Source organism: Oncorhynchus gorbuscha, linkage group LG03 (genome assembly GCF_021184085.1).
Source record: "Oncorhynchus gorbuscha isolate QuinsamMale2020 ecotype Even-year linkage group LG03, OgorEven_v1.0, whole genome shotgun sequence".
In the NCBI taxonomy this organism is placed as follows: domain Eukaryota; kingdom Metazoa; phylum Chordata; class Actinopteri; order Salmoniformes; family Salmonidae; genus Oncorhynchus; species Oncorhynchus gorbuscha.
In genome coordinates, this window is record NC_060175.1 from 98,083,191 (window position 1) to 98,102,349 (window position 19,159).

At 42.8% G+C, this 19,159-nt stretch overlaps 1 protein-coding gene across 2 annotated transcripts in view; it reads left to right on the forward strand.

The window, feature by feature from the left end:
- The first annotated feature begins 507 nt into the window (after nucleotides 1-507).
- LOC124032350 (protein kinase C zeta type-like) overlaps nucleotides 508-19,159 on the forward strand; it is a 174,357-nt gene continuing 155,705 nt past the window's right edge. Inside the window, exon 1 of one of the 2 annotated variants that reach the window (XM_046344687.1) lies at nucleotides 508-685. Coding sequence is in view for 1 of the 2 variants with exons in the window: in XM_046344686.1 (XP_046200642.1) it covers nucleotides 1,570-1,591 (22 nt within the window). In the remaining variant the exon portion in view is untranslated. Of the gene's footprint in view, nucleotides 686-1,475; nucleotides 1,592-19,159 lie in introns of those variants that run through there. The other variant, XM_046344686.1, reaches the window with a different exon arrangement.

Below are 19,159 nucleotides of genomic sequence, written 5' to 3' on the forward strand. Positions count from 1 at the left end.
AGAGAGGAGGAGAGGCATCAGAGAGAGAAACAGAGGAGAGGAATCAGAGAGAGAGAGAGGAGAGGCATCAGAGAGAGAAACAGAGAGGAGGAGAGGCATCAGAGAGAGAAACAGGAGAGGCATCAGAGAGAGAGAGAGGAGGAGAGGCATCAGAGAGAGAAACAGAGAGGAGGAGAGGCATCAGAGAGAGAAACAGGAGAGGAATCAGAGAGAGGAGGGGAGGCATCAGAGAGAGAGAGAGGAGAGGCATCAGAGAGAGAGAGAGAGAGAGAGAGAGAGAGAGAGAGAGAGAGAGAGAGAGAGAGAGAGAGAGAGAGAGAGAGAGAGAGAGAGAGAGAGAGAGAGAGAGAGAGAGAGAGAGAGAGGAGAGGAATCAGAGAGAGAAAAATGGGGGGAATTAAATAGCCACAAAAAAAGAGCGAGGGCAACACTGACAGCTGTAGCAACCGTGCTACAGGGAGGAGGAGAGAAGGAAAGAGAGAGAGGGAGGGAGGAGGGGAGGCAGTCAGAGAGACAGAGAGAGAGAGAGAGAGGGAGAAAATAATTAAATAAATCGCCGGGAGAAGAAGAGAGGCATCGGGGAGAGAGAGGAGGGGATGTAGCTACGTTTTCTTCCCGACCCAACGTACACACCAGCCAGGATAATGTGCTGAAGGAGCCAGAAAGAAAAGGAGGAAGGACACCGGTGAGCAATATCCATCCCTCATCCATCTATCCATCCCTCCCTCCCTCATCCATCTATCCATCCATCCCTCCCTCATCCATCTATCCATCCATCCCTCCCTCATCCATCTATCCATCCATCCATCCCTCCCTCCCTCCCTCATCCATCTATCCATCCATCCCTCCCTCATCCATCTATCCATCCATCCCTCCCTCATCCATCTATCCATCCATCCCTCCCTCATCCATCTATCCATCCATCCCTCCCTCATGCATCTATCCATCACGGACAATAGATTTAACGGCAGTATCCTTCTCTGGATTTTAGCCTGGATGTAATCTCTGTCTGTCTCTGTCTGTCTGTGTCTGTGTGTGTGTGTGTGTGTGTGTGTGTGTGTGTGTGTGTGTGTGTGTGTGTGTGTGTGTGTGTGTGTGCGTGTGTGCTCTGCCTCCATAACTGCTGTGTTTATAGCTACTAGCTAGCTCATCCTCTCATGTGTTGCAGGCAGGCAGTGTCTATACACTGTGGATGCATGCTTTCCGCTAGCCTTGGTTGCTATCTGATAGTGGCTTTTTCTGGCTTGTGTCCTGCAATTACGTTACAGTCTGGGCTCTGGCCTGGTGTCTTGTTGGCAGTCCCCTTGAAGGGTCTGGACCCTGTTAGGGAGTGCGGCACTGTTTGTGTGTGTGAGAGAGGGTGTGTTTGTGTGTGTGCGGTGACGGGGTGTGTGTATGCGCCGCCAGTGTGTGTGTGTATGCCTACCTGGCTGTGGTAGTCAGTGCTGCTGGGGAGAGGCGAGAGCACTCTCATCACCACACTGTCCGCCAGCCGAGGCACAAAGGAACCACAACATCCAGATTAGGGCTCTTTGTAACCCAGCCGACGGCTCTTTAAAGGAGGACTAAATGCATCCTGTAAAAGATGACGGTACGTGAGAAATGTTACGGTTTGATGAGAAACAAGCAGCCCTATTCAGATTGGTTGTTGTTGTTTGGTGTTTTTGTGTTTTGTGAAGCAACCTGTTTGTCATGCCTGTTCTGACCGCACTCAATGTCTCAGGCTACCTATGTGATTCTGTCATCTCTGGTAGAACAGAGATGTGTTGTTATGACTGGTACTCTTGTGGGAGTGATTTGTCATTGCGTATTGATCTGTGTAAAGGGGGAGGGGGATGAATATATTGCCTATCTGTAATTCACCTTCACCTCCCCTCGTCCTCCTCTTCCTCCCTTAACAAGATAATTAGCCCAGGCACTAATAACGATTCTCATCGGCTGGTTAAGTGCATCCAGCACCCAAATAACAGGGCTTTGGGCAAAAGGGGGGTTGGGTGTGGGTTAGTGTTGGCATAATGTTTGTTTTTTCTCCAGGGGGAATGGTGGTGTGTTTTTGCTCCGGGGGAGTGGAGGGGTGTTTTTGCTCCAGGGGGAGTGGAGGGGTGTTTTGCTCCAGGGGGAGTGGAGGGGTGTTTTTGCTCCAGAGGGAGTGGAGGGGTGTTTTTGCTCCAGGGGGAGTGGAGGGGTGTTTTTGCTCCGGGGGAGTGGAGGGGTGTTTTTGCTCCGGGGGAGTGGAGGGGTGTTTTTGCTCCAGGGGAGTGGAGGGGTGTTTTTGCTCCAGGGGAGTGGAGGGGTGTTTTTGCTCCAGGGGAGTGGAGGGGTGTTTTTTCTCCAGGGGGAGTGGAGGGGTGTTTTTGCTCCAGGGGAGTGGAGGGGTGTTTTTGCTCCAGGGGAGGGGTGTTTTGCTCCAGGGGGAGTTGAGGGGTGTTTTTGCTCCAGGGGGAGTGGTGTTTTTGCTCCAGGGGGAGTGGTGTTTATGCTCCAGGGGAGTGTGGTGTGTTTTTGCGCCAGGGGGAGTGGAGGGGTGTTTTTGCGCCAGGGGGTGTGGAGGGGTGTTTTTGCTCCAGGGGAGTGGAGGGGTGTTTTTGCTCCAGGTGGACTGGAGGGGTGTTTTTGCTCCAGGGGAGTGGAGGGGTGTTTTTGCTCCAGGGGAGTGGAGGGGTGTTTTTGCTCCAGGGGAGTGGAGGGGTGTTTTGCTCCAGGGGAGTGGTGTTTTTGCTCCAGGGGAGTGGAGGGGTGTTTTGCTCCAGGGAGTGTGGTGTGTTTATGCTCCAGGGGGAGTGGAGGGGTGTTTTTACTCCAGGGGAGTGGAGGGGTGTTTTTGCTCCAGGGGAGTGGAGGGGTGTTTTTGCTCCAGGGGGAGTGGTGGGGTTTTTTGCTCCAGGGGTGGGGTGGTGTTGTTTTTGCTCCAGGGGAGTGGAGGGTGTTTTGCTCCAGGGGAGTGGGGGGGTGTTTTTGCTCCAGGGGGAGTGGAGGGATGTTTTTGCTCCAGGGGAGTGGAGGGGGGAGTGTTTTTGCTCCAGGGGGAGTGGAGGGGTGTTTTTGCTCCAGGGGAGTGGAGGGGTGTTTTTGCTCCAGGGGAGTGGAGGGGTGTTTTTGCTCCAGGGGGAGTGGTGTTTTTGCTCCAGGGGAGTGGAGGGGTGTTTTTGCTCCAGGGGAGTGGAGGGGTGTTTTTGCTCCAGGGGGAGTGGAGGGGTGTTTTTGCTCCAGGGGAGTGGAGGGGTGTTTTTGCTCCAGGGGAGTGTGGTGTGTTTTTGCTCCAGGGGAGTGTGGTGTGTTTTTGCTCCAGGGGAGTGTGGTGTGTTTTTGCTCCAGGGGAGTGTGGTGTGTTTTTGCTCCAGGGGGAGTGGGGTGTGTTTATGCTCCAGGGGAGTGTGGTGTGTTTTTGCTCCAGGGGAGTGTGGTGTGTTTTTGCATCCTGGGGGAGTGGGGTGTGTTTATGCTCCAGGGGAGTGTGGTGTGTTTTTGCTCCAGGGGAGTGTGGTGTTTTTTTGCTCCAGGGGGAGTGGAGGGGTGTTTTTGCTCCAGGGGAGTGGAGGGGTGTTTTTGCTCCAGGGGGAGTGGAGGGGTGTTTTTGCTCCAGGGGGAGTGGAGGGGTGTTTTGCTCCAGGGGAGGGGTGTTTTTGCTCCAGGGGGAGTGGAGGAGTGTTTTTGCTCCAGGGGAGTGGGGGTGTTTTTGCTCCAGGGGGAGTGGAGGGATGTTTTTGCTCCAGGGGGAGTGGTGTTTTTGCTCCAGGGGAGTGGAGGGGTGTTTTTGCTCCAGGGGAGTGGAGGGGTGTTTTTGCTCCAGGGGGAGTGGTGTTTTTGCTCCAGGGGAGTGGAGGGGTGTTTTTGCTCCAGGGGAGTGTGGTGTGTTTTTGCTCCAGGGGAGTGTGGTGTGTTTTGCTCCAGGGGAGTGTGGTGTGTTTTTGCTCCAGGGGGAGTGGGGTGTGTTTTTGCTCCAGGGGAGTGGGGTGTGTTTATGCTCCAGGGGGAGTGTGGTGTGTTTTTGCTCCAGGGGAGTGTGGTGTGTTTTTGCATCCTGGGGGAGTGGGGTGTGTTTATGCTCCAGGGGGAGTGTGGTGTGTTTTTGCTCCAGGGGAGTGTGGTGTTTTTTTGCTCCAGGGGAGTGGAGGGGTGTTTTGCTCCAGGGGAGTGGAGGGGTGTTTTTGCTCCAGGGGGAGTGGAGGGGTGTTTTTGCTCCAGGGGGAGTGGAGGGGTGTTTTTGCTCCAGGGGGAGGGGTGTTTTTGCTCCAGGGGGAGTGGAGGAGTGTTTTTGCTCCAGGGGGAGTGTGGTGTGTTTTTGCTCCAGGGGGAGTGTGGTGTGTATGTAATTTAGCAGATGTAGCTGACAACAAGGCTCTCCTTTCTCTCCGCTGTTTATTATATTGCTCAAAACAACAGGAGGATTGTTGTGGATTGTCAGGAAGAAAAATTATACTTTTACAGTGTGTGTTTGTGTTCCTCTGAGTTGAAATGGTCTCTCTCTCACTTGCTAATGGTTAGTACCTATATATCATGGTCTGTATATGTACAGTATGTATATCTGTATAGAATACATATAGATAGGTAAACTAGATGTATATCTGTATAGAATACATATAGGTAGGTAAACTAGATGTATATCTGTATAGAATACATATAGGTAGGTAAACTAGATGTATATCTGTATATAATACATATAGGTAGGTAAGATAGATGTTTTTCTGTATAGAATACATAGGTACGTAAGATAGATGTTTTTCTGTATAGAATCATATAGGTAGGTAAACTAGATTTAGAAGAGGACATAGGGTCGTTCCAATCGAAAACAAATCAAGAGTCGGCTTTCTATTCCGCAACAAAGCCTCCTTCACTCACGCCGCCAAACTTACCCTAGTAAAACTGACTATCCTACCGATCCTCGACTTCGGCGATGTCATCTACAAAATTGCTTCCAACACTGTACTCAGCAAACTGGATGCAGTTTATCACAGTGCCATCCGCTTTGTCACTAAAGCACCTTATACCACCCACCACTGCGACTTGTATGCTCTAGTCGGCTGGCCCTCGCTGCATATTCGTCGCCAAACCCACTGGCTCCAGGTCATCTACAAGTCCATGCTAGGTAAAGCTCCGCCTTATCTCAGTTCACTGGTCACGATGGCAACACCCATCCGTGGCACGCACTCCAGCAGGTGTATCTCACTGATCATCCCTAAAGCCAACACCTCATTTGGCCGCCTTTCGTTCCAGTACTCTGCTGCCTGTGACTGGAACGAATTGCAAAAATCTCTGAACTTGGAGACTTTTATCTCCCTCACCAACTTCAAACATCTGCTATCTGAGCAGTTAACCGATCGCTGCAGCTGTACATAGTCTATTGGTAAATAGCCCACCCATTTTCACCTACCTCATCCCCATACTGTTTTTATTTATTTACTTTTCTGCTCTTTTGCACAGCAATATCTCTACCTGTACATGATCATCTGATCATTTATCACTCCAGTGTTTAATCTTCAAAATTGTAATTATTCACCTACCTCCTCATGCCTTTTGCACACAATGTATATAGACTCCCCTTTTTTTCTACTGTGTTATTGACTTGTTAATTGTTTACTCCATGTGTAACTCTGTGTTGTCTGTTCACACTGCTATGCTTTATCTTGGCCAGGTCGCAGTTGCAAATGAGAACTGGTTCTCAACTAGCCTACCTGGTTAAATAAAGGTGAAATAAAAAAATAAAAAAATAAATAAATATAGGTGTTGGACAGGATACAGGGTTGGTATATATTTTGGAACAGGATATGAGTGAAGAGGCATTTTGGTCCAACTCTTCTTTGACATGCTTATGACTGTGCTGGGGATAGAATATCGAGGTAGAGCCAGCCAATCGTGTTAGTTTTTACACACAGTATCCATGTTCTAGTGCCTCCTGAGTCCATCTACTATATAGATCTCTGAGATATTTGAGTATTTATGTGTCAGCACACATTGTTTATTGTTCTATCTTATGAGGTTACATTAGCCTCTCCATATAGCTTACCGTAGTTCCCTGTGCACAGTGTGCGATCTAGCTTACCGTAATGTGTCCAGTAGTTCCCTGTAGTAGTGCTGTAGCTTACAGTAGTGCACTGTAGCTCTAGTTCCCTTAGCTTACAGTAGTGCGATCTAGCTTGCTGTAATGCACTGTAACTTAGTTCCCTGTAGCTTACAGTAGTTCTAGCTTGCTGTAATGCACTGTAGCTTACAGTAGTTCCCTCTAGCTTACCGTAATGCACTGTAACTTACAGTAGTTCCCTGTAGCTTACGGTAGTGCGATGTAGCTTACAGTAGTGCACTGTAGCTTACAGTAGTTCCCTGTAGCTTACAGTAGTGCGATCTAGCTTGCTGTAATGCACTGTAGCTTACAGTAGTTCCCTGTAGCTTACAGTAGTGCGATCTAGCTTGCTGTAATGCACTGTAGCTTACAGTAGTTCCCTCTAGCTTACCGTAATGCACTGTAACTTACAGTAGTTCCCTGTAGCTTACGGTAGTTCCCTGTAGCTTACAGTAGTGCTCTAGCTTGCTGTAATGCACTGTAGCTTACAGTAGTTCCCTGTAGCTTACAGTAGTGCGATCTAGCTTGCTGTAATGCACTGTAACTTACAGTAGTTCCCTGTAGCTTACGGTAGTGCGATGTAGCTTACAGTAGTGCACTGTAGCTGTAGTTCCCTACACAGTAGTGCATCTAGTTGCTGTAATGCACTGTAGCAGTAGTTCCCTGTAGCTTACAGTAGTGCGATCTAGCTTGTTGTAATGCACTGTAGCTTAGTTCCCTGTAGTAGTTCCTAGCTGTAATGCTGTAGCTACAGTAGTTCCCTGCGATCTAGCTTGCTGTAATGCACTGTAGCTTACAGTAGTTCCCTGTAGCTTAGTTCCCTGTAGCTTACTTACAGTAGTTCCCTGTAGCTTACAGTAGTGCGATCTAACTTGCTGTAATGCGTTGTAGCTTACAGTAGTGCGATCTAGCTTGCTGTAATGCACTGTAGCTTACAGTAGTTCCCTGTAGCTTACAGTAGTGCGATCTAGCTTACCGTAATGCACTGTAGCTTAAGTGTTCACTGTAGCTTACAGTAGTTCCTGTAGCTTACAGTAGTGCACTGTAGCTTACAGTAGTTCCCTGTAGCTTACAGTAGTGCGATCTAGCTTGCTGTAATGCACTGTAGCTTACAGTGGTGCACTGTCTCTGTAAGACTTTTGTATGTATGACACAGCCCTTATACAGTACTTTATCTGCTGATGTGCGACTTTAAACACACAAAGTACACACAGGCGTAATGGATCCACATTAGCTATCATGCATGTTGAGGACAGGTGTCACGTTTATGACTTTACAAGGCCTGTCCGTCAAAGTCTGGTTGCGCATGGCAACCAACCGTGGATACTCTTCACCCACATCTAGTTACATAAGTGAGTAAATCCTCAATTGTAATATTGTGTTTTAAATTTTTACAGCCAACCGTCAGTCTCAGACCACCATTTTCTGTAATGAAAGGGTTTTGGTGCACTCCTACTGAGTGATATTTAAGGGTCTTTGCCAAGGAGATTACCGTCAATAATGTCCATAGCCATTTTCAGGACAATATGATATCAATACGGTTTAATGTGCTTCTTCAAACGTCTGCTTCCAGTCTATTTTTGGCAAAGAGCGGTTTGCTAGTCTGTCTATCAGTTCAAGGCTAATATTAGTGCATTTTGTTAATGTGTTCATGTTCGGATCATAATTGTGTTTTGTATTTTTCAAAGCCTTATGGAAGTCTCAGACGGTGTATAATGACTATATTGGTCTGAGTACATTGTTTTGTTTTAGTTTCACTTCGCTATCCAATGATTTGTTCTAGGCCTATATTGAAACACTGTATAGGCTGCTAGACTGTAGGAAATATGTTTATATGCATTTTGCTATATCATTGACATTGATGTTATAGGAGTTAGGCTATGTAGCATTATTACATATGCTTCTGAACTGTTTTAGCGGACATTATTTCCAAAATGACTCCCAGTCAACAGTTTACCGCATTTAATATGGAGTGGAAGCCATATGTAAAGGAAGTTTGACAAGGACATTGTTAGCAGACCTTTAAAAAGAGAAAATGGGAGCTGTGTGTTAGTCAGTGGAGGAATGAATGGCTCTTCCACACTGGCATTGTGCTCTCTTCACCTCTACCACACTGAAATTGTGCTCTATTCACCTCTCCCACTGGCATTGTGCTCTCTTCACCTCTCCCACACTGGCCCTGTGCTCTCTTCACCTCTCCCACACTGGCCCAATGCTCTATTCACATCTCCCACACTGGCCCTGTGCTCTATTCACCTCCCACACTGGCCCTGTGCTCTCTTCACCTCTCCCACACTGGCCCTGTGCTCTATTCACCTCTCCCACACTGGCCCTGTGCTCTCTTCACCTCTACCACACTGGCCCTGTGCTCTATTCACCTCTACCACACTGGCCCTGTGCTCTATTCACCTCTCCCACACTGGCCCTGTGCTCTATTCACCTCTCCCACACTGGCCCTGTGCTCTCTTCACCTCTCCCACACTGGCCCTGTGCTCTATTCACCTCTACCACACTGGCATTGTGCTCTCTTCACCTCTCCCACACTGGCATTGTGCTCTCTTCACCTTCTCTTCTGGCATTGTGCTCCACACTGGCATTGTGCTCTCTTCACCTCTCCCACACTGGCTCTTCTCTCTCCCACACTGGCATTGTGCTCTCTTCACCTCTCCCACACTGGCATTGTGCTCTCTTCACCTCTCCCACACTGGCATTGTGCTCTCTTCTCTCTCCCACACTGGCATTGTGCTCTCTTCACCTCTCCCACACTGGCATTGTGCTCTCTTCACCTCTCCCACACTGGCATTGTGCTCTATTCACCTCTCCCACACTGGCATTGTGCTCTCTTCACCTCTCCCACACTGGCATTGTGCTCTATTCACCTCTCCCACACTGGCATTGTGCTCTGTTCACCTCTCCCACACTGGCATTGTGCTCTATTCACCTCTACCACACTGGCATTGTGCTCTATTCATCTCTACCACACTGGCATTGTGCTCTTCACCTTCACTGGCATCTCTCTCACACTGGCATTGTGCTACTAGACTAAGAACATACACTGGCATTGTGCTACTATATTATACTACCTCTCCCACACTGGCATTGTGCAGTATACTATTGTGCATTCATCTACCACACTGGCCCTGTATACTACTATTTCACTACTATACTCTCACACAGTATACTACTACATATACTAAAGACATAAGGACAGTATACTACTATATTATACTAGTCTACAAAGGACATAAGGACAGTATACTACTACATTATACTAAAGACATAAGGACAGTATACTACTATATTATACTACTATACAAAGGACATAAGGACAGTATACTACTACATTATACTAAAGACATAAGGACAGTATACTACTATATTATACTACTCTACAAAGGACATAAGGACAGTATACTACTACATTATACTAAAGACATAAGGACAGTATACTACAACATTATACTGCTATACTAAAGACATAAGGACAGTATACTACTACATTATACTAAAGACATAAGGACAGTATACTGCTACATTATACTAAAGACATAAGGACAGTATACTGCTACATTATACTAAAGACATAATGACAGTATACTGCTACATTATACTAAAGACATAATGACAGTATACTACTACATTATACTAAAGACATAATGACAGTATACTGCTACATTATACTAAAGACATAAGGACAGTATACTACTACATTATACTAAAGACACACGGACAGTATATATGGTCCTCTGTAGCTCAGTTGGTAGAGCATGGCGCTTGTAACGCCAGGGTAGTGGGTTCGATTCCCGGGACCACCCATACGTAGAATGTATGCACACATGATTGTAAGTCGCTTTGGATAAAAGCGTCTGCTAAATGGCATATATTATTATTATTATTATATATTACTACTACTATATTAAAGACATAAGGACAGTAAACTACGACATTATACTACTATACTAAAGACATAAGGACAGTAAACTACTACATTATACTAAAGACATAAGGACAGTATACTACAACATTATACTACTATACTAAAGACATAAGGACAGTATACTACTACATTATACTAAAGACATAAGGACAGTATACTACAACATTATACTACTATACTAAAGACAGTATACTACTACAGTATACTACTAAAGACATAAGGATTATATACTAAAGACATAAGGACAGTATACTACAACATTATACTACTATACTAAAGACATAAGGACAGTATACTACTACATTATACTAAAGACATAAGGGCAGTATACTACAACATTATACTACTATACTAAAGACATAAGGACAGTATACTACTACATTATACTAAAGACATAAGGACAGTATACTACTACATTATACTACTATACTAAAGACATAAGGACAGTAATTTACTACATTATACTAAAGACATAAGGACAGTATACTACAACATTATACTACTATACTAAAGACATAAGGACAGTATACTACTACATTATACTAAAGACATAAGGACAGTATACTACAACATTATACTACTATACTAAAGACATAAGGACAGTATACTACTACATTATACTAAAGACATAAGGACAGTATACTACTACATTATACTAAAGACATAAGGACAGTATACTACAACATTATACTACTATACTAAAGACATAAGGACAGTAATTTACTACATTATACTAAAGACATAAGGACAGTATACTACAACATTATAAGGACAGTATACTACTACATTATACTAAAGACATAAGGGCTACTACTTATACTAAAGACATAAGGACAGTATACTACTACATTATATGAAAGACATAATGACAGTATACTGCTACATTATACTACTATACTAAAGACAGTATACTACTACATTATACTAAAGACATAAGGACAGTATACTATTACATTATACTAAAGACAAAAGGGCAGTATACTACTACATTATACTAAAGACATAAGGACAGTATACTACTACTATACTAAAGACATAAGGACAGTATACTACTACATTATACTACTATACTAAAGACATAAGGACAGTAAATTACTACATTATACTACTATACTAAATACATAAGGACAGTATACTGCTACATTATACTAAAGACATAAGGACAGTATACTACTACATAATACTACTATACTAAATACATAAGGACAGTATACTGCTACATTATACTAAAGACATAAGGACAGTATACTACAACATTATACTACTATACTAAATACATAAGGACAGTATACTGCTACATTATACTAAAGACATAAGGACAGTATACTACAACATTATACTACTATACTAAAGACATAAGGACAGTATACGACTACATTATACGAAAGACATAAGGACAGTAAATTACTACATTATACTAAAGACATAATGACAGTATACTACAACATTATACTACTATACTAAAGACATAAGGACAGTATACAACTACATTATACTAAAGACATAATGACAGTATACTGCTACATTATACTAAAGACATAAGGACAGTATACTGCTACATTATACTAAAGACATAATGACAGTATACTACACCATTATACTACTATACTAAAGACATAAGGACAGTATACTATTACATTATACTAAAGACATAATGACAGTATACTGCTACATTATACTAAAGACATAAGGACAGTATACTGCTACATTATACTAAAGACATAATGACAGTATACTACACCATTATACTACTATACTAAAGACATAAGGACAGTATACTATTACATTATACTAAAGAAAAAAAGGGCAGTATACTGCAACATTATACTAAAGACATAAGGACAGTATACTACTACTATACTAAAGACATAAGGACAGTATACTGCTACATTATACTAAAGACATAGGGACAGTATACTACAACATTATACTACTATACTAAAGACATAAGGACAGTATACTACTACATTATACTAAAGACATAAGGACAGTATACGACTACATTATACTAAAGACATAATGACAGTATACTGCTACATTATACTAAAGACATAAGGACAGTATACTACACCATTATACTACTATACTACATTTACATTTACATTTAAGTCATTTAGCAGACGCTCTTATCCAGAGCGACTGCTAAAGGCATAAGGCCAGTATACTACAACATTATACTAAAGACATAAGGACAGTATACTACCTTTGGAATTGGAATTTGTTAACTTCCTGACTTGACTGAATTGGAAAGGAATTGCCTCCAACCCTGGTACATGCATCCGTATTAGCAAGGTGGTTGTAAAGTGCTTGCAGAAGCTGTACTACTGCTGATAACCAGTCTGGCCAATTACCACGCTAATAACATCATAATCATCATCTCCATCAGTTCTCCTCAACGAGCACATTGTTTCATATGATTCCCCCTTTAAAGATGCACTATGCAGAAATCGCTTCTCCATTTCCTCTAGTAATTTCAGTTTATGTGACAAAACAAGCAAGTATAGTGTAGAGAATCATTGTACCATCTAAACTGCTGTGAAATATATTTTCCAAAATATTGTATTTTCAGCTGTTTGAAGATGGTGTACAAAATCGAAAGTGAGACGCGTAAAACGACACTTAAAAACAAGAAGCATAGAAATAGCACAGACTTTCTTTCAATAAGAATGACAGATCTATAACTCGTATTTCTACGTGAATTTTGTCAGGTCGCCCAAAAAAGTTGCTGTATTACAGCTTTAAAAAAAAAGACTGGGTAATTGACTCCATTTCTCTGTGGATGTCACCCCCCTCGCTGCCCTTCTCCTCCCTCCTCCCTTGATTATTACGGCGCAAGAACAGAGTAGAGGAGAAACCACACCCATACACACACACACGCACCCTCTATTCTCCCCAAATGGGGGGTCTAGAGGGGCAGCTGCATGAGAGGCTTGACTAGGGCCTTTCTCTCTCACAGTGGGGGAGGGGTGGGTACCGCAAAGCCCTGCTTTCATCCAATCTAATTACCACTACGTGACTAGCTAGTAGCTACCATTAATTCACATGAACTCATTTAGCAAATGCAAGCACCTACAGCCAGAGCCCTTTACATGTTAAACCACCTACAGCCAGAGCCCTTTACATGTTAAACCCCTACAGCCAGAGCCCTTTACATGTTAAACCCCTACAGCCAGAGCCCTTTACATGTTAAACCACCTACAGCCAGAGCCCTTTACATGTTAAACCACCTACAGCCAGAGCCCTTTACATGTTAAACCCCCTACAGCCAGAGCCCTTTACATGTTAAACCACCTACAGCCAAAGTCCTTTACATGTTAAACCACCTACAGTCCAAGCCCTTTACATGTTAAACCCCCTACAGCCAGAGCCCTTTACATGTTAAACCACCTACAGCCAAAGTCCTTTACATGTTAAACCACCTACAGCCCAAGCCCTTTACATGTTAAACCCCCTACAGCCAGAGCCCTTTACATGTTAAACCACCTACAGCCAAAGCCCTTTACATGTTAAACCACTTACAGCCAGAGCCCTTTACATGTTAAACCACCTACAGCCAAAGCCCTTTACATGTTAAACCCCCTACAGCCAGAGCCCTTTACATGTTAAACCACCTACAGCCAAAGTCCTTTACATGTTAAACCACCTACAGTCCAAGCCCTTTACATGTTAAACCACCTACAGTCCAAGCCCTTTACATGTTAAACCATCTACAGTCCAAGCCCTTTACATGTTAAACCACCTACAGTCCAAGTCCTTTACATGTTAAACCACCTACAGTCCAAGTCCTTTACATGTTAAACCACTTACAGCCCAAGCCCTTTACATGTTAAACCACTTACAGCCAGAGCCCTTTACATGTTAAACCACTTACAGCCCGAGCCCTTTACATGTTAAACCACTTACAGCCCAAGCCCTTTACATGTTAAACCACTTACAGCCAGAGCCCTTTACATGTTAAACCACCTACAGCCAAAGCCCTTTACATGTTAAACCATGGTCCATTAAGTGGGTCTGATTGTAGGAAATAAAGAGACAGTGTACATAGTGAGTCACACGTTTTGAAGGGGGTCAGCGGTACGAAGGACTTTGCCGTTCATCATATTACATTGAACTCCTACATAGTACCCGCTTCTCAAGTCTGGCTTGATTAAATGGAATTGGCCCTTGACTGAATACGGATGCCATGGATAACATGTCACTGCAAGGCCACCTGCCGTTGAAGTCGGAAGTTTACATACACTTAGGTTGGAGTCGTTAAAACTCATTTTTCAACCACTCCATAAATTTCTTGTTAACAAACTATAATTTTGGCAAGTCAGTTAGGACATCTACGTTGTGCATGACAAAAGTCATTTTTCCAACAATTGTTTACAGACAGATTATTTCACTTATAATTCACTGTATCACAATTCCAGTGGGTCAGAAGTTGACATACACTAAATTGACTGTGCCTTTAAACAGCTTGGAAAATTCCAGAAAATTAGGTAATGGCTTTAGAAGCTTCTGATAGGCCAAGTGACATAATTTTAGTAAATTGGAGGTGTACCTGTGAATGTATTTCAATGCCTACCTTTAAACTCAGTGCCTCTGCTTGACATCATGAGAAAATCAAAAGAAATCAGCCAAGACCTCAAAAAAATGTTTTTTAGACCTCAACAAGTCTGGTTCATCCTTGGGTGCAATTTCCAAATGCCTGAAGGTACCACATTCATCTGTACAAACAATAATAGGCAAGTATAAACACCATGGGACCATGCAGACGTCATACCGCTCAGGAAGGGGATGCGTTCTGTCTCCTAGAGATGAACGCACTTTGGTGCGAAAAGTGCAAATCAATCCCAGAACAACAGCAAAGGACCTTGTAAAGATGCTGGAGGAAACGGGTACAAAAGTATCTATATCCACAGTAAAACAAGTCCTATATCGACATAACCAGAAAGGCTGCTCAGCAAGAAACAAGCCACTGTTCCAAAACCGACCATTAAAAAGTCAGACAATGGTTTGCAACTGCACATGGGGACAAAGATTGTACTTTTTGGAGAAATGTCCTCTGGTCTGATGAAACAAAAATCGAACTGTTTGGCCATAATGACCATCATTATGTTTGGAGGAAAACGGGGGCAGAAGAACACCATCCCAACCATGAAACACAGGGGGTTGGAACCATCATGTTGTGGGGGTGCTTTGCTGCAGGAGGGACTGGTGCACCTCAAAATAGATGGCATCATGAGGTAGGAAAATGCTGTGGATACACTGAAGCAACATCTCAAGACATCAGTCAGGAAGTTAATGATTGGTCGCAAATGGGTCTTCCAAATAGACATTGACCCCAAGCATATTTCCAAAGTTGTGGCAAAATGGCTTAAGAACAACAAAGTCAAGGCCCTGAACTCAATCCTATAGAGAATTTGTGGGCAGAACTGAAAAATCATGTGCGAGCAAGGAGGCCTACAAACCTGATTCAGTTATACCAGCTCTGTCAGGAGGAATGAGACAAAATTCTCCCAATTTATTGTGGGAAGTTTGTGGAAGGCTACATAAAACGTTTGACCCAAGTTAAACAATTTAAAGGCAATGCTACCAAATACTAATTGAGTGTATGTACACTTCTGACCCACTAGGAATGTGATGAAAGAAATAAAAGCTGTAATACATCACTCTCTCTACAATTATTCTGACATTTCACATTCTTAAAATAAAGTGGTGATCCTAACTGACCTAAAACAGGGAATTTTTACTCAGATTAAATGTCAGGAATTGTAAACTTCTGACTTCAACTGTATTTCGCTCTGCTCTCAACTCTCTCAACACTCCTCATGATGGTTCCTATCAAGAAAAGAGAGGGGTCTTTGATAATAATAACATAACTTTTGACCTTCATGTTATTTCAGCCTCAACACAATCCTCTAATCTGCTATATCGTTGAGAACGGTCTGAAACAGGCTTATAATCAGCCTACCATGCTCCTCACTGTCACTCCACACTCCATAGGCATGCCTGTCTGCCTATCTGCCTGCCTGTCGATGTTTTCTCTCTGGTGATTACCTTTTGATCATTGCCTTTGCTTCACAGGGCAGATTGTTCCACCCTCTTGAGTTACAGATATGCGTTGTCATGCTATCAAGAGGATATATTTATAGTTGTCATGCTATCAAGAGGATATAGTTATAGTTGTCATGCTATCAAGAGGTTATGGTTATAGTTGTCATGCTATCAAGAGGATATAGTTATAGTTGTCATGCTATCAAGAGGATATAGTTATAGTTGTCATGCTATCAAGATATAGTTATAGATATCAAGAGGATATAGTTATAGTTGTCATGCTATCAAGTCATGCTATCAAGAGGTTATGGTTATAGTTGTCATGCTATCAAGAGGATATAGTTATAGTTGTCATGCTATCAAGAGGATATAGTTATAGTTGTCATGCTATCAAGAGGATATAGTTATAGTTGTCATGCTATCAAGAGGATATAGTTATAGTTGTCATGCTATCAAGAGGATATAGTTATAGTTGTCATGCTATCAAGAGGATATAGTTATAGTTGTCATGCTATCAAGAGGATATAGTTGTCATGCTATCAAGAGGTTATGGTTATAGTTGTCATGCTATCAAGAGGATATGTTATAGTTGTCATGCTATCAAGAGGATATATTTATAGTTGTCATGCTATCAAGAGGATATAGTTATAGTTGTCATGCTATCAAGAGGATATAGTTATAGTTGTCATGCTATCAAGAGGTTATGCTATCAAGAGGTTATGGTTATAGTTGTCATGCTATCAAGAGGATATAGTTATAGTTGTCATGCTATCAAGAGGATATAGTTATAGTTGTCATGCTATCAAGAGGATATAGTTATAGTTGTCATGATATCAAGAGGATATAGTTATAGTTGTCATGATATCAAGAGGATATAGTTATAGTTGTCATGATATCAAGAGGATATAGTTATAGTTGTCATGCTATCAAGAGGATATAGTTATAGTTGTCATGCTATCAAGAGGATATAGTTATAGTTGTCATGATATCAAGAGGATATAGTTATAGTTGTCATGATATCAAGAGGATATAGTTATAGTTGTCATGCTATCAAGAGGATATATTTATAGTTGTCATGCTATCAAGAGGATATAGTTATAGTTGTCATGCTATCAAGAGGATATAGTTATAGTTGTCATGCTATCAAGAGGTTATGGTTATAGTTGTCATGCTATCAAGAGGTTATGGTTATAGTTGTCATGCTATCAAGAGGATATAGTTATAGTTGTCATGCTATCAAGAGGATATAGTTATAGTTGTCATGCTATCAAGAGGATATAGTTATAGTTGTCATGATATCAAGAGGATATAGTTATAGTTGTCATGATATCAAGAGGATATAGTTATAGTTGTCATGATATCAAGAGGATATAGTTATAGTTGTCATGCTATCAAGAGGATATAGTTATAGTTGTCATGCTATGAAGAGGATATAGTTATAGTTGTAAAGGTGAGGCGGACCAACTTTCTTTTTATTTCTGGAAAGAAGCATCACCAAGAACAAGAACCAATCAACACCTAAATTATTTTGTGTTTGTAGACAGGCTGGCAAGCACACACTTTCCACACGCCCTAGTCAGAGAGCCGACTGTGCTAGCTATGCTAACTGTTTCACAGAAATAAATAATATTGTCACACACTCCACACGCCCTAGTCAGAGAGCCGACTGTGCTAGCTATGCTAACTGTTTCACAGAAATAAATAATATTGTCACACACTCCACACGCCCTAGTCAGAGAGCCGACTGTGCTAGCTATGCTAACTGTTTCACAGAAATAAATAATATTGTCACACACTCCACACGCCCTAGTCAGAGAGCCGACTGTGCTAGCTATGCTAACTGTTTCACAGAAATAAATAATATTGTCACACACTCCACACGCCCTAGTCAGAGAGCCGACTGTGCTAGCTATGCTAACTGTTTCACAGAAATAAATAATATTGTCACACACTCCACACGCCCTAGTCAGAGAGCCGACTGTGCTAGCTATGCTAACTGTTTCACAGAAATAAATAATATTGTCACACACTCCACACGCCTTAGTCATAAAGAGCACACTTCTCAGCTTTCCATACCCCTTAGCTTCACAGAAACAGATAACATTGGCGGATTGACTGTCTGCTACGACTTGTGTATAGCTGGCCTTTAGCTCGCTTCGACTCTCAAGATGACATGAGATTAGGCTGATGATGAACCCTCATAACAACAGAAGGGCCAGCTCAGATTAGGCTGATGATGAACCCTTATGACAACGGGAGGGCCAGCTCAGATTAGGCTGATGATGAACCCTTATGACAACGGGAGGGCCAGCTCAGATTAGGCTGATGATGAACCCTCATAACAACACGAGGGCCAGCTCAGAGTGGTCGAATTTATGCCTCTGACCTGCTGACTTTCTAACTACAGTACAAAATGCACTTTTACACTAGCTTCTAACGCTGACCCATACCCAAAGTTGACCACTAACATACCCGGGCCTGGGATAAGAACAAATAGGCTAGCTCATGCACTTGCTAAAAACTTCTGACTACATTTCCACTCTGGTCCTCTCTAACATGGCTGTTTAATGATGACCTTGATAGCTCTCTCCATTTTGAATTTGTCGCTGTGGTGACATGTCGTATGTGTGGATGGCAATAAGGGCCTAGGAATCTGCCAACCCTTTAGGATGAGGGCCCTGGATGTAGGTTTATGACTTAGGAATTTATATGGGGACTGTTTGCAATGTCATTATACTTGGGTAATAGACCTGGGAAATGAGTTCCTCTGGAGGTCTCCTATATCAGCACCTTCCTTCAACAATGAGTTCCTCTGGAGGTCTCCTATATCAGCACCTTCCTTCAACAATGAGTTCCTCTGGAGGTCTCCTATATCAATGAGTTCCTCTGGAGGTCTCCTATATCAGCACCTTCCTTCAACAATGAGTTCCTCTGGAGGTCTCCTATATCAGCACCTTCCTTCAACAATGAGTTCCTCTGGAGGTCTCCTATATCAGCACCTTCCTTCAACAATGAGTTCCTCTGGAGGTCTCCTATATCAGCACCTTCCTTCAACAATGAGTTCCTCTGGAGGTTTCACATGGAGAGAAGGGAAAAATATCCAACATGCTTCTGGTGTATTT